We start from the raw sequence: 23,920 nt of genomic DNA, 5'->3' as shown, positions 1-23,920 counted from the left end.
CCTGGGTCATAAGGACATACGTGCTAATCACCTTTCTCTTCATGTAATATTTTAAAATAATTCTTTTATTTTTAAAGAAAGAGCTTTGGCTTTCATATATAATGTCACTTTGCAACTTCTAAGTTTTGTGTGTGTCTCAAAATATGGATGAGAACTTTTAGGAAAAAGATATTGGTATGAGGCACAGATACCAATATACTATGAACCTTCCCTTCAACAGACTTATTGGATTAATTGATGCTCTCCAGTCCCTCTGTAAGTAACAGTAGCCTGATAACATGGCAAGCCGAGTGTTCGCAGCTAGTAGGCTACTACTCTCTAGTAAGACTGTGTATTTATGCTACCAGTTGAAGTATGATGACTGTAAGAGGTAGTTGTTTCCAATTTTGTATACCAACTTTTTATTACTCTATGTGTGTCCTTTAAATATACACAGATGGAATGCTTTGCAAAGACCTAACAAAGTTGCTATCAAATTAACTGGGTGGGAGGCAAGTTACTTTAAGTTAGAAAGGTAAGTCATAAAAATTTAGAAGGATTTAGTACTCCGATTGCTTTAAATCCTTGATAATATGGTTTGTTCAAGAAAGCTAATGCAGAGTCCCATTCAACGAATCCTCTGTTCAAAGAGAGGCCTTGCCCTGTGTCAGAAAATTGGAGAATAAATGTACATTTTTAATTTTTCAGTTATAATAAAATGTTTAAATTATGTATCTGTGTTTCTTTATTTTTTTTTTCCATGATTCCCTCTTACCCATTTTTTTCTATTAATAAGGCATTGGTCCTGATTCTTTGGATACTAGGGTTTCTATTAATGTTAACTTTTATTTACTTTATACTTGATGCAAGATTTATACATTATGCAAGCATTTTTCTAAGAATTTCATGTGAATTAGCCTCTCTTAAGCTTCATACAACCTTCTGTTTTCTTTTTATAGTTAAGAAAGTGGAACCTTAGAAAGTGAAGAATTTGTCTAGGGTCATATAACTAGCAAGTGGCAAAATCGAGATTTGAATTTAGACAGTTTTACCACAGTAGCTAAACTTTAACTAATTCTCTACACCATGTAGGAAATAAGACTTCCTGGAGCTTTTAGTATGACACACACGTCAATATTTGACAAAAACATCCTGAAGAATTTCTACAGAATACTAATCCAAAAATTCTAAAGAAAAGATTAGCCAATCATATCTAGCTTTTCCTTAAAAATCACCTTGCTGAGTCAAGTAGGAGTCATCCAAAGAATACAAGAATGTTTCAGTTTTAGGACATCTATTATTATAATTCATCACTTTAATAGAAGTAAAATAATACGTTTTTTTGGTAGGTGTTGGATAAGCATTTGCTAGAATACAAACTAAGTGTAAAAGTATATTTCTTTAATATGATGAAGATATGTATTGAAGACTAATAGCCAGAATAATATTTAGTTTTGAAATACTAGAAGATGTAAGACAAGAATGTTAAGAAGTGTCTTCTAGTATCATTATTTTAAGAGTGTTTTAGAAGCACTAACCAGTTAACTGGTAAGTGACCTAGTAAGAGGTGTAAAGAGTGGCAGGATGAAGGCACTATTGTCATAATTTGTACGAGAGAGCATTGCACACAGGCAGCGTGCAAGGGAATTACCTGAAACGCCTGAAGTAAACGAGTCTGATCAAATGACAAGTGTTGAGAGACTGTGTGTGTGTACATTTGTGTGTATACATATATGCACACAATATCCTAATATAACATACGAATACATATATACTAAAAGCAATACCTTCTTAAAAATATGTACCAATAATAACCAGTTAAAAATGTACATGAGGGAAAAGATGCCTTTTAACAAAAGCACCACCATATATACTCCAGGTATATTGAAAACTATAATGTCTCACTGAAAATTGTAAAGCAGATTTAAAATAACTATTGGGAACGGCATATCTCAATTTTGGTTGGAAGCCTTAACTTTTTTGAAGGTGGCAGTTCAACCTGTATTAATGATTATAGTCCTAATGCGAATTTCAAAAGACATTCTCCCTCCAGATAAACATTAAAATAACTAGAAAAATTCTTAAGAAGAAGGAAAATTTGGCATATCCTATGTTAAAATTATAGCAACTGAAACCATTTTAGTGCAAGATACATAGATGAATTGGTGGAATTATATGGGAAGTCCAGAAATAAAGCAAGTTTAATATGGACCTCCGAATATAATACAGAAGTCATTTCAAGTCGGGGGGGTTAATTGAACAAGTATCCGTTGGTTTCTGGTTGTGTGCCAGTTCCGAGGCACTGAGGATACAGTGAAGGGTGAGGGTTGTATCCTCCGTGCCTAGTAAGTAGCACACGACTTTTTCTAGTTTCTAATTGGTAGAGACAAAACAAATTAATGTATCAGGCGGTGATAAGGGCAAGGGGATAGAAAATGATAGGAGGCAGTGTTACAGAGAGTCCAGGAAAGTTTCTCCCGGAAGGTATCATTTGAGCAGGGATCTGAATGAAGTGAAGTACAAAGTAATAAAGATCCTGAGGCATGAGTGTACTCGGATTATTTTATGAACATGTTAAGTTGGTTAGAACCATATAGGGGGGAAAAAAGAAAGCTCAATCCATCCACTTGGTGACATACTCGATAGATATTGAAAAGGAAATGGTAGATCTGGAGATGTTGACATAGAAAAGCAACATCGGGGGCGCCTGGGTGGCTCAGTCGTTAAGCATCTGCCTTCGGCTCAGGTCATGATCCCAGGGTCCTGGGATCCAGCCTGAGCCCCGCATCGGGCTCCCTGCTCAGCGGGAAGCCTGCTTCTCCCCCTCCCCCTGCTTGTGTTCCCTCTCTTGCTGTGTCTCTCTGTCAAATAAAGAAAAGAAAGAAAGAAAAGCAACATCGTTTCATGATGAGCCGTTTAATAGAAGGCTGTGTTTGGTTTTATCCCATTTCAGTAAAACAAACACATCAAAAGAGTCTGGAATTGTTATGTGAGCATGGATTTGTGAGAGGGCTGTGAAGAGGGCTATTTCACAGTCCAGTTTATATATTTCAGAATGTTTTTGTTTTGTTGGTAAAATACCAAATATTTATAATACTATGAAAAGGTGCCACACTTTTGATTCTGTGGCATTAAGTATTTTTAAAACATGAAGGAAAAAAGTAAGTTTCTGACAAAAGAAAACAGCTGTCTCCCTGATAGGAAGGAGGCAGCAGAGTGTATTCATTGAAAGGGTGGGCTTTGGAATCTTGCAGCCCTGGGTTGTCATGCCAGTTCAGCTACTTCCTGCCCTTGGGACTTAGGGTAAGTTCCACAACACTCTCAGTTTGTTTCTTCACGAGTAAAACAGGACTAATCATATGCTTAGGGTTACAAGAGTTAAATAAATGTAAGTTTCCTACATACTTCTTCCCCTCACTCCACTTGCAGTAATGCTGGAGTTTATCCCCAATCTAAAGTCCCAGGAATGATGAGTTCTAGTCTGCATTGTACAAAAATATGTATGAACTAATAAAAGGTGGGAATGCTTATCAGAATCTGTCTTAAAAAGTTTCACACAGCTGTGGTCAAGTAATTAGTACTTAGCCTTGTTCCAGAAACTATTTTAGGCAAATTATTGGTTTTTTGATAGAAATAGCATGGGTTTAAAAGTGATGGCAAAAGAAAGTGAAAAACAGGTGATGACAGAATGGGATGAATGAGGGCAAAAAAATGTTTTTAATATAAGGGTCACACTTTTAACCCTAAGCCTTCTAGCAGCCGGAAAGCACCTTTATATCACACAGTGTACATTGCTTATGAAATAAAAAACCACTTAACAATCATGGAAAAAATTAGAAGTAGATTGGAATGAAAAGAACTCTGCTTCTGTCCAACCTCCACCCCCTCCCCCACCCATAAAGCCTGAGGCCTAGATGATCACACAGGTGAGATTTTTAGAACTTTAAAGGCTTAGACTTTGATTGTTCTAGAATATAGGTAAAGAAGGGAAGGTCCCAGTTTTTAAATAATGAAGCATGTATATCTTCATAGATCAGTAGCATAAAAAATCCTATGAGTTGCTTTTTGCTGTAAGAATTTCTCTACACCCTTAAAAATTATGAAAGATCCCAGGAGCTTTGTTTATGCTAGTTGTATCTATTGATATTTATCGTACTAGAAATTAAAACTGAGAAAGAAAATAACTATTTTAAAACAATATGTTAACATTGTTTAATTATAAAACGTCTGTATTTTCCAAACTGAAATAAATGTTGGTGAAATGAGTAGCACTGTTTTGCATTTTTACATATCTTTTAATGTCTGGCTTAATAAAGTAACATCTGGATTCTCCTCCCTGTGATGCGCTGTTTTCAATAGTCTTTCAGATAATTGTGCATATTCTTCTTTGAAACTACACTAAATAAGTGGTAATTTTTTATGCATTAGTTGTAATGTACAGTCTGAAAACATATGGAGATATTTTGTATTCTAATATATTAAAATCCATTAGTCTATCCTGCACTCTGGATCTGTGATAATTTTATAACATGGCTAATATGGAAAATAGTGAATCACCTATTTTAGCAGGTCTTCTAAATGTAACATTTCATTATATAATTTTGGTTATCACCACTAATCTCATCAGGAAAGTCTATAGGTATTCATTGTGAAGCTGTCAAGTCCATGGCGTAGATACAAGCTTTCTAGTATGCTAACTTTCTCCTGAAAGCTCGGATTTTATAATTGAAAATAAATACCGCAATCGTCTTCCTTGAAGTAACAAGCTGACTTTGTTCACATGTGAGAAAATGTCTGGCAGATACCCAAATCTGAATGACCATAGTGTGTTACTTGTTCATATAGGTAAAAATGACCATCCATGAAAAAAAACGCAGCTACTTCAGCTTGCAGCTCAAATAATTGCTCAAATGCTTCTCAGGATAACTGTCAGAATTTCTTGAGCAGCAAAAGTGCTTTATGAGTATTTTCTGTTTCATCACTGAGAATATAAAGAAGATACATACTCTTCTAAATAGTGTTAGGGTTTAATAACATTAACGATTTTTACTGCTTCCACAAGTACATTCTTAAGTGAAATGGCTGGTGTGTCCCTCCCCTCCCCCCCACCCACCCCCACCCCCACCCCGGGAGATGGTCTAGCAGTGAAGGGTATTTACTGCTGGCGGTTTGGTGCTACTGCCTTGAATCATACTGAGGTGCTGGGCATTCTCCTCACTATGGCTTTTGTACCATCAGCGCAAAATCAACACATTGAAAAAGGCAAATAATGTCTTAGTTACACCTTTCATCTGCCAGACCCCTGAAGAGTCTGTGAACCCCACTTTTGAGAACTGCTCCTGTATACCAATCTCACATGGGAATATTGATGCACAACATCTAAATGAACAAGTAGAATACAGCATTACGCTGAAATGATAATACTTTACTAAGGCCAGGAAGTATTCCTCTATTGAATGTAAGCGTGAGTATTAGGAAAGCTCTTAATACGATTCATGACATTAGTTACTCAGGGGGAAAAATGCAGATGATGATTATAATAGTTTCTAAAAATAAAACTAACAAAACTAAAGTATCCTTTAAAAAATTTAAAAGCCACAGGGTACCTGGGTGGCTCAGTTGGTTAAGCGACTGCCTTCGGCTCAGGTCATGATCCTGGAGTCCCGGGATCGAGTCCCACATCAGGCTCCCTGCTCAGCAGGGAGTCTGCTTCTCCCTCTGACCCTCCCCCCTCTCATGTGCTCTCTTTCTCTCATTCTCTCTCTCTCAAATAAATAAAATATTTAAAAAAAAAATTTAAAAGCCACAAAAATAAAGCCCATAGTAAAAAGGAATAAATTAATTCTTAACAGGATATGTGTGTGTTTGTGTCTGTGTCTGTGATTATTATGTGTTGTTCTCAAACCAAAAATCATCATCCTTCCCAGTTGTAAACAATGAAAATACTCCCATTAAAGTCAGAAATGAAATAAAACTACCCAGTATTGTGTGGCATCATTATCATTGTAATAATGTTTAGAAATTGCCACATACCATATCATGATAAAGAGGTGTGCATGTTTGGAAAAAATAGAGAAGAATTCTGATTATAGGTGATAAGATTATAAACCTGGAAAGCCTCAAAGAAACAACTATTAAAACTATGGTAGGAGCCATAGGATCTCAGATGGCTATCTAAAACTTTGGATGTCATACGTAAAATGTTTTCTGTAACAAAACTTCCCTATCTACTGCTTAGGCAATAGAATAGGGATAAGAATACATTCAAAAAAGCAAAAAATAAAACTGATAAAAAGCAATATATAAGATCCAGTTGAAGAAACATAAATACAAAACTGAAGGAAATATAAAAATTGGATATTTCTGGGATAGAAGTATTAAGCCTTCTGAAGATAGCAATCCCTTCTAAATCTATAAATTCAGAGCAGCAGTTGAATCCAAATAGATTCTCTTACGTTTTGGAGTGTGACAGTATTGATTCTGCAATTCATTCTAGGAAAATTCTGAGGAGAATAATTAGAGGAATGGCTAGATAGAAGGCTTTGTCCTGTTGGCCTTGTAAAAAGGAAAAAGCAAAAGCTACCATACGGTATTGATACCAAAGTACATAGGTCAGAATTGATTCATTCCCGAAATAGGCCTCAGGTATTTGGGGATTTAGTATATGATGCGTTTCAAGACCTCTTCGGTAAGTGATTTTGAGATAACTGGCTGGCCATCAGGCTAGTTTTTGCTAATATGCAGTTACCATCCATTGCTGTCCTGTCTGCTTCCCTAGTTTCTAGGAACTTTCCCTGCCTCCGTAGGTCTCTTCCATCATGTGTGCTGCTACCAGCTAGATAACTGTTAGTCAACTATCTTCCCACAACACATAGAGTAAAATAATTGAAACTTTACCTAAGAGGTAATGAAACTTACTTTTATTGAAGGGCTACTGAACGGGCCAGATGCCAGCTCATTTAATCTCACAGCTCTGAAGTAAAATGAATCTCTCTTTTACAAAACAAGAAACAGATTCTTCAGCAATGCAGTTTGACCAGTGTCACAGACAGGATTCAGTTTTAAAGTTTGTTTTCAAAGTTTGTCTTCCTCATAGTTAGGCAGGTTGCCTTTTAAAACATTGTGTGGCTCCTCTCTGTGCTCTTAGCTAACCCTCCCTGAGCCCTAAATTCCACCTGTTTCCTTCGTCTTCCTCCCACGTCTGTACTTGACTACTTCCATGCCTCTGTCTATGCACTTCTCTTTGCCAGTAACATTTCTCTTACTTCCTTCTCACCTGTCTGTTGTTTACTTATCCTTGGAGCTGTAGCCAAAATTCTGCACCTCTTCCATAACATGGAACATGTTCTTGTATCTCTGCAGTTGAAAGTATCCTTCATTTTAAAAAGTTTCAATATATTTCATACTTCTGTAATAACACATCAGTCTGCCTGGGATTATCTATATATATATACTTGGAGAAGTACACAAAAGTGAGAGACACGGTTCCTAAACTATCAATTTAGTAAGCGAAACAGGCAGGTAAACCAAGATACAAAGCAGCATGAAATATGAAAAAGTGTCAAAAGAAGCAAATAGAATGCAGAGTGACCCTTCTCAGTGGCCATGGGGATACAGAAGACTGCACTGAATAGATTACTTTTGATCTGAATCTTGAGAAATGAAAAAGATTCTCCACCAGTTAGAATCTAGGGAGAGAGAATATGATCACAGACATGGAAGAGTGTGGTTGGTCCGTGGGGAGAGATGAACTGGGGAATGAGACTAGGAAGGCTGTTTGAGACCAGATCGTAGAACCATCCTCCCAGGGTCAGCCTTGTTTCCTTGAGGAGATTGTAAAAATCCAGTTGTGAGGAAGAAGAGACTGGCCGTGTACAAAGAATAGGCTCTTACTACCTTTTTAGAAGCTTGTGTTTCCAAAAATCCTAAACTATATTGAAACCAAAAAAGGACATTTCAGTGACATAGCTTAAAAAACATGAGCAGTTATCTTACGTAAATATATGTGTTTCTGAGATAGTGTTCTACAGCTCAGCTAAAGGATGGCTTACAACGTTAGTCATCACTTGTTTATACACATTGGTGCATGCATTTATATTTATTACATACAGAACATTTTTATTTTTAGTCAGTGATGCATGGACATTTCCTCTTCGCATATGAAGATCAGCTGAGGATTTTACGTTCAATGTACATTTATTTTTGAGATTCAGTATGCGCACATTAAGCATATTTAACAAATTTTTCATCTGTGTATTGCCAAGTGAGTTTTTAAATGTTTACCGGCTGGAGTTGCCTCTGTTATAGCCTTTCTTCTACAAATTACGGTAACAAGGACTTTCTGGTTAGTACAGAAATAGGGTTTTCAAGCTACAGATAAGCAGAGAGTAAAGCAGTTAAAATTTCTCAATACCTTGAAATCAGTGGCACTACTTAAGCTGAAGAACTTCTGTATTTCAAGAATGTTACTTTGAGGGTCCTCCTGTTGATCGAATGGAGCAGCAGACATGACAGTATAGTTCCCTTTCTGGGTGTAGGGAATTCGTTTACGCTCTTCTCACAAACTTCATCTTATTCATGAAGAGAAGTAATGACAGGTACCTATAAGACCAGAGAAAGACACAAACCTAAACTCTGGTTCCTTAATTTATTGGCATAAAATTTTTTATCTTGGTTCAAGATATGGTCAGCATATTTGGAGGGTTCCCTGTGTTTTAAGACTTTATTTTGCAAATATGAAGGTTTTCTTTTTAGGAATTGGAATGTTTGGAGTGTTAGAAATATCCACTGAAAATAAACTGATTTCTTAAAACAATTAAGTTGGGATGCTAAAATATTTAATGAAATTTCTTACATACTGTATCAAGACTCCAACTTTTTGTGTTGAAGAATGAGGTGATGTTTTATATAGCAGTTGTCTGGTTGATTTTTTTCTGTGGAGTTTATATTGATGTACCTCTTTTTGTGTGTTGTTTAGCCGTATATGTGGGAGTCCATGTCCTGCAGTGTGGCCCGATGTAATCAAACTACCATATTTCAACACCATGAAACCAAAGAAGCAATATCGTCGAAAGTTAAGAGAAGAATTTGTTTTGTAAGAAGGGGATGCTTAAGTGTCCATATCGCATTGAATTTTTTTCCTTTTTTTTAGTTATTTCTTGAGAATTCTAAATGTCACTCTGTCCTCTGTTGACCCAAGGTAGACCTATCACAATTCTTCTGTGTCCTTTAATTTTGAGTTTCCCTTTGCTACATGCAAATTACCATCTCACTGTGATTATGGTATCAGTGATTTAGGGTTGTGTGTTTCATTTGGAGCTTACATGACAGAACTTGAACGCCATTTAAAATTTTAATGAAGCAACTTTCGTGTTATTTGAGCTCAGGTTTTTATTTTGTTATAGGAAGCCATTCTATTCGGCTCTTAATTTATGTTATAGTTGCAAATGTCCAACAGAGTAATAAAATATACCATTGTTGGCCAAGTTTCAAATTATTTAGAATAATAGCTCAAAATTATGTAAAAATGACTGTTTCTTCAAAGGAAAAATTGGAATTTATTGGAATAAAGTAGAGCAAACATGTTATAAAATGTTAGGAGCTTAAAGAAGCATTAAGCATTTGTCAAAGACCACGTATGACTTTTGTCATTCTCTCATGCCAGTATCCCTGCAGCCGCGCTAGACTTATTTGATTACATGCTCGCCTTGGACCCTAGTAAGCGCTGCACTGCAGAACAGGCTCTCCAGTGTGAGTTCCTCCGGGACGTGGAACCCTCAAAAATGCCTCCACCAGAGTAAGTGGCTTTTTATTATGTTAGATCCCATCTGGACAGTTTTAATAGCATCTCTATAAAATGAGCAGAAGCTCTTCCATGATTAGTTAAGTCAAAAGAAATAGCATAAATCCAAAGAAATTGAACAGTAGTAATACACATAATTTGCACATCTAGAATGCAGAACCTTGCTTCATGTTCAGCTACCCATAGGATTAGCAAAAGCAGCCTTCCTCTTTCTAATTTTATTAATAGATTTCAACTCGAAGAAAACACTCCCGCTGCTAATTATCATTCTAGTACTCCTTCTACCAAGCCTAGTGTTTATACTGCTACTAGTTGCTATACGTAAAAATTTGAGTGAGTGCTGTGCTAAGCATTTTTCATGTGTCACATTCTATCAGGTGGGTATTATTATTGTCACTATTCTACAGAGGAGGAAGCAGGCTCAAAGAGGTTAAGAAACTTGCCCAAGAATACAAATCTAGTGAGGGGTGGAGCCAGCATGTTAGTTCAGTAAGAAAGAGCAGTTCTCAGATACTCCTTGGCAGACTAGCCAATAGAAAATCCTTATCATTGGATAAAAGAGCATTAGTAACAAAAGCCAGTGTAGAATGAGTTTATTGTATGATTCAGAGAAAATGTATAGAGTTTGGGAGTCAGACTAGCTGGGTTCTTGAACCTTCATTCCCTTGTGGCTCCTATAATATCTCTAGGATTGATTTGGGGGAAAGGGAGGGATCAAAGCAGTCCATTTGGTTCTTTTTGATAGGATCTAGAAACTTTGTAGGGATTTCCTTAGTAACTTAAAAATTTTTGATGAGCATCATAAAAGCAAGCCTATTTCTATAATAAAATGTCTCCATGTAATAAAATTAGCATATTGTGAATGAACAAACATGGGCTTTGGAGTTCAAATCCTGGCTCTTCCACTTATCACTTAGATTGGGCTTATTCTATTTCTAAGGCCTTCATATTCAGCTTTATTAAGTTTTTCTTGAACTATATATGAATTGCCAGTATGGGATGGTTTGAAAGACAAAAAGGATCTATCATTTGATATGTTGAAAGATCTGAATCATTCACTGTTGAATTGTTTCTTGGTGGGTTTTTGTTTTTGTTTTTGTTTTGCTTATCAGCAGTCTTGAAACTTTGACTCTAGTACCCCTTCAGAGAATTCTTTTCAACTTTTGATTTGGAAACATTTCACCTCGACAGAAAAATAGGAAGAATAGTACAATGAGCATTCGTATATCCTTCACCTAGATTCAATAGTTATTAACATCTGCTTTGACACTATATATATAAGCTTTTCTCCCCTGAACTGTTTGAATATTATATTGTGGGAGTAACACAACACTTATAAATAATTTATCATGTATCTGTAAGAACTGGGACTTTATAACTACAGTACCATTATAAAGCATAAGAAATTGAACATTGCAATATCTAGTAGACAGTCCATATTCAAATTTCTCCAGTTGTCCCAGTAATTTCCTTTATAGTCTGGTTTTTTGTTTGTTTGTTGTTTTTTTTTTTTGTCTTGGATGAAGAATTCATTCAAAGCTCACATGTTTCATTTAGTTGCAATGTCTCTTCAGTCTTTAATTCCTCTTTGGGTAGGGCTTTTATGACATTGACATTTTTGAAGGGTTCAAGCTAGCTATTTTGTAAAACTTTCTACAGTCTAGCTTTAATTGCTTTCTTGTGATCAGAATTAGAATAACATTTGTGTGTGTGTGTGTGTGTATGTGTCGAGAATATTACTTAGGTAGTGAGGTGTGCTTCCTGCTTCATCCTATCAGGAGGAATATAAGGTCATTTTTCTCCCATTATTGGTAATACTAAGTTAATCTCTTGGTTTAAATGGTCCACATGAAAGAATTCTGGTGAAAGCTGTATTGAGCACATTTTTCATTGACACCTAAACTTTTTTAAAATCAAGTGTTGAAATAGTTGCAAAAGATGTAAATTTCAGTGTATGGTAAGTGTCGACACTATTAAGTGGGGCAGTTACATCACTCTTGTAAATGTTTCAGTGAGATCAGAATATCTTAGCATTTTGATATTCACCAAGAGTCACTTAGAAAAGACAAAGCTTTTTTTCTTGTTGATCAAGTGGTCTTTGCAAGTATTACTAGTATGTATTTAAGTTTAAAAAAGGGAAGAAAATCATTGAATCACTATGTCGTACCCCTGAAACTAATATAATATTATATGTCAACTATGCTTCAATTAAAATTTTTTTAAAAAAAGGAAAGAAAGGGGGCACCTGGGTGGCTCAGTCGTTAAGCATCTGCCTTCGGCTCAGGTCATGAATCCCAGGGGGATCAAGCCCCGCATCGGGCTCCCTGCTCAGCGGGAAAGCCTGCTTCTCCCTCTCCCACTCCCCCTGCTTGTGTTCCCTCTCTCGCTGTGTCTTTCTCTGTCAAATAAATAAATAAAATCTTTTAAAAAAAAGGAAAGAAATGGGTGCCTGGGTGGCTCAGTCTTACGGTAAGTGTCCAACTTTTGATCTTAGCTCAGCTCAGGTCTTGATCTCTGGGTCATGAATTCAAGCCCTGTGTTAGGCTCCATGCTGGGTGTGGAGCCTGCTTAAAAAAAAAAAAAAAAGTACACACACACACACACACACACGTAAATTTGGTTGGAAATGCAACCTAACGAAATAGGTTGTTTTTTTTTCCCCCCTAGGTAATTTTAATATCTATCAGTTAATACTCCTTATTCTAGAATGAGAAAGTCCCACATTAATTGTAATTTTATTTTTTATTTTTATAAGTACCCTTGTAAATAAGCCTTTGCGAACGGATAGACTTTTGTCATAGTTTTACCTCTGAGTTCTTTGCACTCCTTCCACATTATGTGCAAAAATCACATGGTGATTTGTCATCAGAAATTATTATTATGACCTTTCAGATGTCAACTTTAAGATTCTTTCTCTTTTAATTTTCTTGACAGTAAAGAATTGGAAACCATGTAACTTGAAAAGATTTTTTTATCCAGTAATTAATCATTTATTTTTTCAAAATTTGAGAAAAAAATCCAAAGAAGCTTTACCAATACTTAGTAAATGACTTCTTGTTTTTGTTTTGTTTTTCTGTTTTGTTTTGTTTTTTTAGAGGAGGGCGCACGAACCAGGGGCAGGGGGTTGGGGAGAGGAAGAGGGAGAGAGAGATTTTTTTTTTTTAAGATTTTTATTTAGTTGAGAGAGAGAGAGAGAGATCCCAGGACCCCGGGATCATGACCTGAGCCGAAGACAGCTGTTTAACTGACTGAGCCACCCAGGCATCCTGGAAAGAGAGAATGTTAAGCAGGCTCCACACCCAGGACAGTGCCCGACAAGAGGCTCAATCTCACGACCCTGAGATCATGACCTGAGCCTAAACCCAAGTGTCGGTCGCCTAACCAACTGAGCCATCTAGGTGCCCCTAAATGACTTTTTATACATAGTACTTTTTCTTTTGTTAGTACTTGTTTCATCCAGTATACTAAGAAAAGTTTTGGAAGTCAACATGTAATGTCGGTACAACTCTGCCAATCCACATGTTAGATCGTTTTTCGTATTACATGTTTTGGCACTGTAGATATAGCCCATTTAATGAATGGGAAATGTCTGCCACGTAACCCAATTGGAAACTGTGTCCATATTGTCAAACACATCACCTAAATTCACTTAATTTTTATCAGAACACACCTGACTGCATTTCTTCATTAAAAATAGGGACGTTAATACACATTTTGGTGAACAGGCTGTAATCCAGTAATAAATTAGGGATACATCACTAAAGCAGTCAGGTTGAAATTATAATGCTATTGATTTAATATATAAATTAAAAATTATATAAACGACATCTCATTATTTTGTAATATGTAATGGGTAGTTAAAATGATAAATTATCTATGAGGCGAGGACTGTGAAGAAAAGCATTGGTATGGGATTCCTTTGGGAAATATGTGTATGTATTAAACTCTTGTGATCATTTTTTTTTCGGAATAATCAAATGAGAATGGGATAGTAAGACAAAAAAACCAAAGCAACTGCATCAATTGTATTAGATGTGGTGTCAAATTTTTCTCATGTATTTAATGAAAAGAAAGCATATATTGCTAAAAAGTGACTTAGAGTGACAGCTAGCCTATAATTTTATTTTTCTTAACAGCAAGTGAAAAGCACTGAAAATTTGTAAGATAAAATGTGATCAACTGTAGTTGGAATATTTCATGATGTGATTTGATGAAAGTAGTTTCAAACCGTCGTGTTGAATGATGATAAGTGGTATCAAACATGAATAGAGTGCCTGCTCTGTGAGACGCACTGTCCAGCGCTTACGTATGTTAACATAGATTACCTCTACCTCATGAAGCAGATTGTATTGCTAATGTCATTTTTAAAGATAAGGAAACTGAGGCACAGAGGTCAAGCTACTTGCCTAATGAGACACAATAAGTGGCTGAGCCAGTATTTGAACCTGCAGAAAAGCACATAAAAATTTGGTCATCCTGGAAAACCTTGCTGGTGTATCCAGAGTCAGCAGCACTAACCTGTACGTTTCAGCTATTTGTTGGGTAATGGTTATCTTTCCTAGAGATGTGTTGAGATAATCTATAGAGGAATCTCTTGGCTTTAAATTGTGGGAGGGAACAAAAGCCCCCGTTAGTGGGTTTCTTTGCCTGCTTTCCTCTCCCGGGGCTCTCCCGAAAGAGCATCAGGGCAGAAGAGGTGAAGTCACTCCCAGTTTCCCTACTCTGCAGTATATCTGAATTCAGAATATCCCACCAGGGGTGAAGGCCACACATCTATGATACATACACACACACACACACACACACACACACACACACACACAGAAAGGAAGGTCTTTGGCGGGTTTATGATGCCTTAAAGCTTCCCAATATCAATATTTCAAATTGTACCTTTGTTTGTTACTCCAGGAGGTTTTTACACGCTGAGGCAATGCACCATAGTAAGATGGCTGAGAGGTATGCCTTTGTTTTGTTTTTGGACCTCAGGTGCATAGACTTGGTTTAATCATAATCCTTGTGTCACTCATCATTGGTCCATGCATGGCTCTTTTTTTTCTTTTAGTTACTTAATTAGTTATTTTAAATGATGTTAATAAGCAGCCATGAACCTACCAAATAAAAGCTAGAACCTTGAAAATAACCTACGTTAGTCATATCATCCCCTCTCCCCACCCCCTGCCCTACGACCTATCCCCCTTGCCTCCCTCCACCTGAGGTAACCATCATCCCTGTTTTCTTTTGTATATACTTTTGTTGCCATCTATATGTACTCATAAAAAGTTACATTGAAAATTTTTAGTTGTTTTTAATATTATAAAAGGGTGTCATGCTGTTTGTAATCTTTTGGGAATGACTTTTTTTTACTTAATATTATATTGCTAAGATTCGACCATATTGTTGCATATGCCTTTACTTTATAACGTGAGGTGAGACTAACTGTGAAACAGGAGGTGTGAACGAACTTGCTGTGCAGGCCATTCTCAAAGATCGATGTCAGGAAAGAGGACGTAGAGAGATGTGAATTCTTTTCAAACAGTGTCAGGTGTACCCCATTGGAAAGCCTCCCTAGAGGGAAACCTCTCCAGGTTGAAGACGGCAGATGTATGGCCAGGTTGGGGCTGCGTAAGGGCATTCGTAGTTATTCTGGGCAAGTTTATTAACCTTTCCAAGCCTCAATTTTCTCATCTTTAAAATAGATATAATAGTAACTTCCCATTGGAATTTTTATGAGGATAAGAAGAAAACATTTATAAATCAAACATTTATGTCTTTCTTTAAGCAAAAGTTACTCAGCAGTGTTGTCAGCTTTATGACATCACATTAAGGCAGAACTGTTTCAGAATCGTGGGTAATCTTGATAGTTGCTAGTTATTCAGAACTCTGTGTTGATGGGTAGTCATGAGCCTGGATTACCTATTTTTTAAACTTCTCTGTAGCATAGTTTAATTTTAGAGCACTTGATTATGGAAGTAAATGAGAGGGTATTACAAAAGTAAGAAGCTTGTACTAGAAAGTTTTTCACAGATGTTATCTCCTAGCTTTTACTACTTTTTAATCCTGTTTCCATTTTCTGCAAGTGGCATATTTCTGGCCTTTCCCCCCATGTCCTATTCAATGTATGGTGTACTGTGAGGAGAACTGGCTTTAAGAGGTTGCACCAAGGATGATAGTAACATACTTTTATGAACTTGTGTTCTTCGTTCATAGTTTTACTAAATGATTATTTACTGATTCTTCAGAAGTCACAGAAAAATAGTCCGGCTGTAAAGGTGAAGCCCTGACGGAGGGGGGGCGTCAAAGATGACTTTTATTGAGGAGTCACCAGCATGTGTCTGCAGTCTTCAGGAACGACGGGTGGGGGCGGGAGGGGGGGCAGCTCTGGTGCTCTGTAGTAACTGTTAGCAGTTTCGGGGTGTTGTTAAGAAGTAACATTGCACACAATTGGATACTTTGTTTTCCAGCCTTCCTTTATGGCAAGATTGTCATGAGCTATGGAGTAAAAAGCGAAGGAGGCAGAAGCAGATGGGCATGACCGATGATGTGTCCACAGTGAAAGCCCCCAGAAAGGACTTGTCTCTCGGCCTGGACGACAGCAGGACCAGCACACCGCAGGTCGTTCCGCCGGCCTCCCAGCTGAAACCTCAGGGCAACTCGAGCCTAGCTCCTGGTCAGTAGCGCTTCGTGCGCGGGTTGCTCTTCTTCCCTCGTTCTGGGCCTCACGGTGATGATCTGTTCTAGTGTTAAAGCATCTGCGGCTAAAACGTTCAGGTTTATCCACCGGACTTGACATTTCCCCGTGAATTGCCTGTGCCGTTGCAAACGCCTCGCTGCGCCTGGCACCGTGTGCTTAGTGAGCGGTCAGCTCTCTCTGCTTCCTTCCTCACCTAGTGCAGGAGTTAGACAGGTACAGGAAGGCGGCCGGGACTCGTAACAGAAGCTCTTTGACACTGTTTATAATGTCCTCAGATCACTCTTAATATCCATCCCATTATATTCTAGAACCTCAAAGATTGGACTCTTCTTTTGTGCCAGATAGGACTTGAAGTAGGATAAAGAAGCGTATGTGGGGGAAACGGAGTTCTTCCTCTGACTCTGTTCGAAGAGTCGGCGTCCTCGTGAGAATGAAACCTTTTCAGTGTTGCCGGAAATGTTATTAAACTCAATCTGTCATTTAGTTTTAAAGATCAGTAGGCTGATTAGAACAGATCTGCGGATCAGATTCAACTTTTGGTGGTTGAGTGTAAATATAGAGTAGATTACCTTTAATACTTTCCTGTGTAATCTGCAGGCTTATACTTGACCTTGGCCAGACTACATTAGAGCGCTGATGCATATTACTTTACAAACCAAGACCAATTGTTATTTGTTGGTCAGCGTTTCATTTTATTTTTTGTCCCCCCCCCCCTTTTTTTAACTGTCACTGTTAAGAAGTGAGAATTCTGGTTTTGTGAAATGGGAGTGAATCCTCTCTGCCCCATTTTCGTCATCATCAGCTGTCTTAAAATAAAAAAATGCCCTTTCTGTAGAGGAGACGGCGTAGTCACAGAATACCTCTGCTGACAGAGACCTGAACTGGAAAATGAGGGCAACGGGCTCTTAGCGTGCAGCAAACAAGCTTGGCTCCTTATTTATGAATGCCCGCGGGTCACAAGAAGAACTTGCAAAAGTTTGTTTCGAGGTAACCTAAAAATAACTAAGAAGTAATAAAAAGTAGCTCAAGTTATATAAAGAGAGAAAATAAAAGGATAGCATTAATCATCAGTGTTTCATCTTCTTGGAGTTTCTCTTCTATTCACCTTTTATGCTTAGAGAAATTGCTTATTGGTGTAGTATCCCTGAACTTATATAGTAGTATCTGCCCTCGAGCCTTGCTGTTACACGTGACTCAGAGAAGCTTGCACAAGAACCTGTGTAAACCGTCACAAGTCTAAACTGAAAATTGAAAAAAAAAAAAAACAACCGCATCTGTGTCACTGGTGACGAGTTAATACCCTCTCGTGTGCACATTATAAGCATGCTCCTGTAGGAGTTCTAACTTCCCAAAGTGAGTTAACTTAAAAAATGGTAATTGGAATAAAATGCATTTTATGAAAGAGTCTGCAACATCCCAGTTTGAATTTACTGCGAAAATAAGGTGAAGTCCTTAGATAAGAAGCATTATTTTAGATGGGCAGTGCAGTGAGTAGAGCTCCGAGTCTGGAATCAGAGCACGTAGGTCCTGATCCCAACTCCGCCACTTCCAGAGTGTGTGTGTGTGTGTGACCCTGGGCAAGTGAGTGAGTGTCTCTGGATGTCAGTTTCTTCAGTAAAAAAGAAAGGGGGGCGGGGGAACTAATAACAGAGCATGGCTTTAAGGTTGTTGTGAGGAGTAAGGGGTATGAAATGCTGAGTGCTGACTCGGTAGCTGTCCTCGTCCTCCTTCGTTCCCGTAGTTCCGGCTTCTGTCTCGGGGATGGGCTGCCAGCCGTAGTCCCGAGTTTCCTTTTGAAGTATTTACCCCTGAAGAGAACTTCTTCAGAACGGGCCGCAGTTTTTGTTGTTGTTGTAACTTCTGGGCAGTTCCATCTTAAACGTCCATGAAATTAGAACTAGACCGAGAGACGCCTTTTTCACAGTGTTTCTTAAACACTGTCCCACAAATGTACATTTGAATGTGGTCACACAGGGCCATTTTGGGGGGCGGGGTGTGCTGTGAATTATGGCAATTCTAATCAATACAAATTTTGTCTTTAGTAAAAACAGGCCCTGGACAGCAGTTAAACCACAGTGAATTGGCAATTCTACTAAACCTACTACAGTCTAAAACAAGTGTTAATATGGCTGATTTTGTCCAAGTGTTGAACATTAAGGTAAACTCTGAGACTCAGCAGCAGCTAAATAAAATAAACCTTCCTGCTGGAATTTTGGCAACAGGTGAAAAACAGACAGATCCATCCACACCACAACAGGAGTCTTCGAAACCATTGGGAGGAATTCAGCCTTGTTCTCAGAGCCTCCAGCCTAAAGTGGAGACTGACGCTGCGCAGGCGGCCGTGCAGAGCGCGTTCGCGGTTCTGCTGACTCAGTTAATAAAGGCCCAGCAGTCAAAGCAGAAAGATGTGCTACTAGAAGAGAGGGAAAACGGATCAGGACACGAGGCGCCGTTGCAACTCAGGCCACCCCCGGAACCTAGCACGCCGGCGTCGGGTGAGTGTGCAGGTCGCGGACCCTCTAACGCGCTGGTGCTCACGCTCTTGATGTGGAGGGGCAGCGGTAACGCATCTTGTCCAGGGGCGTTGCTAGTGGAGAGGTTCTGAAAATTCCCAGGGCACCGGTTATAGGTGGTTTTCTTAGTCCGTTTACTCCTAGGAGCAGATTCCTTAACAAATTATCCATGTGTGATACGGCTCATTGTGAAGGCCATAGAGTTTTGTCATGTAAACCTGTGGTTAAGAAATCATCTTTTACTCCAGCTACAACAACAAGATGGTATTGGCCAAGGCAGAGGCTTTATGTGTACAGGAGCTTTGTTCTTCGAGCCATGAATAGGTAGATGTGAGGTACCTTTGAAAAGTCAAATGCAATTAAATTTTTCGGTCACCATAGACTTAAATGGTAGCAGGCAATATTAGTACTTACATCCCTCTTTCCTTCCTTTCCCTTCCCTTCCCTTCCTTTCCTCCTTTCCTTCTTTCCCTCCTTCCTTCCTTCCTTCCTTCCTTCTTTTCTTTCTTTTATTTTCTTCCCAGAGATGGAACTTCTCATGTTCTTTACAACCACCCATAGGAAACATTGACTGTTTTGAACATCTCGTTTTCCATGATAACTTTTAACTCTCTTTTTTTGTTTTGTTTCACTTAGGGCAAGATGACCTCATTCAGCATCAAGATATGAGGATGTTGGAGCTCACACCAGAACCGGACCGGCCTCGTATTCTGCCTCCTGATCAGCGACCTCCGGAACCACCGGAACCACCACCAGTCACTGAGGAAGATCTGGATTATCGGACAGAAAACCAGCATGTTCCTACCACTAGCTCTTCGTTAACTGACCCTCACGCCGGAGTGAAAGCGGCCCTGTTACAGCTGCTTGCTCAGCATCAGCCCCAGGATGACCCCAAAAGAGAAAGCGGTATTGATTACCAGGCAGGAGACACTTATGTACCCACGTCAGACTACAAGGACAATTTTGGATCCTCTTCTTTCTCTTCCGCTCCTTACGTTAGCAATGATGGTCTAGGAGGTAGCTCCGCTCCACCATTGGAACGACGTAGCTTCATTGGAAACTCAGATATTCAGTCTTTGGATAACTACAGTACTACTTCATCTCATTCTGGTGGTCCACCTCAGCCTTCTGCCTTTTCCGAGTCATTTCCCAGTTCAGTAGCTGGATATGGAGACATTTACCTCAATACCGGTCCCATGTTGTTTAGTGGGGACAAGGACCATAGATTTGAATATAGCCATGGCCCCATTGCAGTCCTGGCGAACAGCAGTGACCCTACCACAGGGCCAGAGAGTACTCATCCTTTGCCAGCAAAGATGCACAACTATAACTATGGTGGTAACTTACAGGAAAACCCGGGCGGCCCCGGCCTCATGCACGGGCAGACCTGGACTTCTCCTGCCCAGGGACCTGGATATTCACAAGGATACAGGGGACACATTAGCACATCAGCTGGCAGAGGTCGAGGCAGAGGGTTACCATACTGAGTATCTGTTTTTCCTCAGGCACATCATTTTTATCTGGAAAGACTTTTCTAGCTGCAATTTAAGGCAGCAATCCAAGAGACTTGAATAATATTAATTCAACAACAGCTTTATTTTTATGTGGAAAAGGGTCTTGCATACAATAGTTAAAAAAAAAAAAGAAAAAAAAAACCTTTGCTTAAATTCATGCTGTTCTAAAAACTAGATCTATTGATTGTACATCTTCACAAATTCTAGTTAACAGTTTTATTTTGTATTCTTGCAGTTTTAAGTGGATGCTAATCTTAGGGACATAAGAGTCTTTTATGGCCCTCTTGCAGATCTTCTGAACTATGCACATTTGTGCTTTTTTTGTAAGTTTGGACCAACTTTTATGTAACAACCAACCAACGCCTCCCTCCCCCCTCCAGTTTTACAACAATCAGAAAGGGCACTGATTTATTTGGTATTTTTCTTTTTACAAAGCTACCTTTAGTCAAAGGTCACTGTCAGTCTTTGCACCTGCTTTCAGTGTTATTGTGAAAGGTGTACTTTGTGCTCACTTCAGAAAATAAAACACAACCTTTCTCTTGATGCAACAGTTTTATAAAAAAAAAAATGGTCAACGTTATTTTTGTTTTATTTTGCAGATTATCATAGCCGAGCAAAATGCATTCAAATGAAATAGTGGGTTTTATATGAAAAATCTGGGGTGGGGAGGGTAAGTAAGTGCCTTAACAGGTAAGCTTAAGGTCTGAAAAAGCAGTTAACCTTTACACCCATTTGTCTTCTAAAGGGAATCAATACACTGTATTGAAGAGTCAGGGAGCTCTCCAGTGTTTCGGGGCTGCCTGTCAGTTCCCGCTAGATCCATTCCCTCTGCCTATCCCACTTTCTTCTTTCCTGCCTGCCTTTGGGCTGTGTGACCTTCCACTATCACCTCGTCTTGATAGGAGAGTGAGAGCAAAGAAAGGGACTAGAACTCCAGTCAGGACCTTGTTACTTCCAAGAAGTTCTACAAAGTTGTGTCATTTCAGTGGTTGAAAGTAATAGCTAAATGAGAATTTCCGAGTACCATTTCTTTTCGGGCTGCCCTGCTGTCCCCGTTTCCTTTTGCCATGGATCATTGGAGGGCAGTTGTGTAGAGGCAAAGCTTGAGAAACAGAATTTGCCAGATTCTATGAAAGTTCATGGGGGGCGGGGAGAGGGGTGGCAAACATCATATCTTAAGTTATGCAATTGCCATTTTAAGAAAAAATTAACTGTTCAGTTTGTTAACTAGAAACATTGCCTAGATTGAACTTATTGAAGCAAAAAAGAAAAAGTAGTGAGAGAAAACCTCTTATCTTCCCTCCTCTCATCTTCTGTGAGGGTTTTTATGACTTCTGCCAGACTTAGAGCAACTTTAGTTCATTTTAACATTTTTTTTTCTTTTATTAAAAGCAACAAAGAATGACGGACTAACCCTTATGTAAGCTGTAATGGTGTCAAGTCTCACTAACTTTTTGTGCATGCTCACGCGCACACAGAATTATAATAGTTCTCGAAAGGAACCAAAGGTGAAGAACCAGTGTTTCTATTATCACTAAATGGGAAAAGAAACTCTGGAAATGAGAGTTGTGCCAATTAACCATTTTGTTTTAACTGTTCTCTGGGTAACTTACTTTTTGATTGGAATTGTAAATTGGAAGAACTGTTTTAGAATGGAAATGGTTCCAGTTCTAAAGTCAGTCTTTTAACCCCCATGCCCTCTATCTGACTTGTGAACCTTCATTTCAAAACAGTATATGGGAAACATTATAGTTTGGTGACAGTAAGGATATTTTAAAGTGGATATTTGACCATTTTACTGCTATAAAATGAGTTGATGTCAGTTGATCATTTTATTTTTTCGATGGAATTTTTTTGTTGTTGGGGAGAAAGAAATGAATGGAAGAAAAATTATTTTGCTTTTATTTGAATATTGAGTACTAACAACGTATAATAAAACTACATTGCAGGAAGTGAAGAAATATTTTGAAATTTAGCAAAATAGCTACAGTATTCAAGTATCTGAAATTTTAATATGGTGAGTCTTAGCGCTTTAGACTTTCCTGTAAGTGACAGTATCTAAGTTATTCTTAATAGTCACACTCGATAATTCTGCTGACCATAGCAGCTAACCTAAAATTGAAGATATTTATGTGACATGAATAGCCTGTGTTTTAAAAATTAAATATTTTATATAAAAGTGAACTGTGTTTGGATAGTTTTTCCAACATTTCAGTTATATATTTATGTTGGGCGAGTGGCTGGGAGGACAGGGAAACTGTTGCTTGAAATTGGAAATTTGAACTACAGCTTCTAATATTGCCCCAAGACATCGTTAATTGTGAGACATACCGATATTTTACACACCACTTAGAAAAAAATGTTGCCAATTAAACGACAACACAATGCTAAGTTGCGTGAATCGTAAGATACTTCCCAAATTCAGAGATGTTAGTCTACGAAAGAATCGATGAAATACGGTAGTAAAAACCTTTTAATGCATCCCTTCCATACCATTTAATACTTGAGTAAATTTGGTTTCATAAAAAGAGCAGGGTTGGAAATCACTAATTCTGTAGGTTATAATTGCCGTAATCCCTGAGTATTCTTGAGTGAAATCTAAGGAACATAAAATATCACTTAAGTTTCGGGGAAAGAAACAGGTAAGTCAGATGGCAACTATGAAGATGAAAGTTGAAGGCTCAGAAGCCTGACCTACCAAAAGAAGACATTTCATTGTCTCTCGTGAAAGTTCCCTTTTGTGTTTCCTGACCCAGCAGGTTTTTCTGCATGCGACTCAAGTCTTCAGTCCATTCTTTGTTGGGGAGTTGTAGTCACCCACGAAATTTTAAGAGACTCATTTTAAGGGGTTTATTGATGAAAATGGCTTGGGGAATGTGAATTAAGATAATGCTCTAGCTGTGATTCAGGGCTTCATTCTGTCAGTGAATATACATTTGGTGCCTGCCGAGCGCCAAGTGCTTGGGACGCGTCAGTACGTTCTAGCACCTGGATACGTCCGTAACCGCGAAGGGCAGTGGTCTTTGCTACTCAGCTGTATCTAAATTATGCTTACGTGAATGCAAGAGATGAAAATGTGAGTGTGAAATTTTAAGGCCAAATTGGAATAGAGAAATAACATTCCAGAAAGAAAGAGAACGACTGGAAACTCTATCATGAAAACAAATTTTAAGTTGCATCTGGCCAGTTTGTAATAGGCCAATCTGAAGGAAATATCAGGATTTCGTAAGAAAGGTGGAAGGTAAAATGGATCAAATGCTTCCAAACTACTCTCACAGGAACTTGTGAGTTAAAGTTTTGCTGTGTTTGCTGGGAGCTCCATCCAATTTTACACAACTTTTCACCATAGGTCCTTTTTTTTTTTTTTTTTTAAGATTTTATTTATTAGAGAGAGAGAGCATGACGGTGGGGGGGAGGGTCA

General features: G+C 38.4%; 1 protein-coding gene across 4 annotated transcripts in view; it reads left to right on the top strand.

Moving 5' to 3' along the window:
- Positions 1-20,628, top strand: part of CDK13 (cyclin dependent kinase 13) — a 119,475-nt gene extending 98,847 nt beyond the window's left edge. The window contains exons 10-15 of one of the 4 annotated variants that reach the window (XM_032430587.1): positions 8,957-9,073; positions 9,644-9,775; positions 14,690-14,737; positions 16,243-16,448; positions 18,695-18,967; positions 19,622-20,628. In XM_032430587.1, coding sequence (XP_032286478.1) covers positions 8,957-9,073; positions 9,644-9,775; positions 14,690-14,737; positions 16,243-16,448; positions 18,695-18,967; positions 19,622-20,472 — 1,627 coding nt within the window. In that variant the 3' untranslated portion in view covers positions 20,473-20,628. Of the gene's footprint in view, positions 1-8,956; positions 9,074-9,643; positions 9,776-14,689; positions 14,738-16,242; positions 16,449-18,514; positions 18,968-19,621 lie in introns of all 4 variants that reach the window. The other 3 variants (XM_032430585.1, XM_032430588.1, XM_032430586.1) reach the window with 3 other exon arrangements.
- The last annotated feature ends 3,292 nt before the right edge of the window (positions 20,629-23,920 follow it).

Source organism: Phoca vitulina, unplaced genomic scaffold (genome assembly GCF_004348235.1).
Source record: "Phoca vitulina isolate PV1807 unplaced genomic scaffold, GSC_HSeal_1.0 scaffold44, whole genome shotgun sequence".
NCBI lineage: Eukaryota > Metazoa > Chordata > Mammalia > Carnivora > Phocidae > Phoca > Phoca vitulina.
Note: the sequence above shows the minus strand (reverse complement) of the source record. Positions and strands in the feature narration are given on the sequence as shown.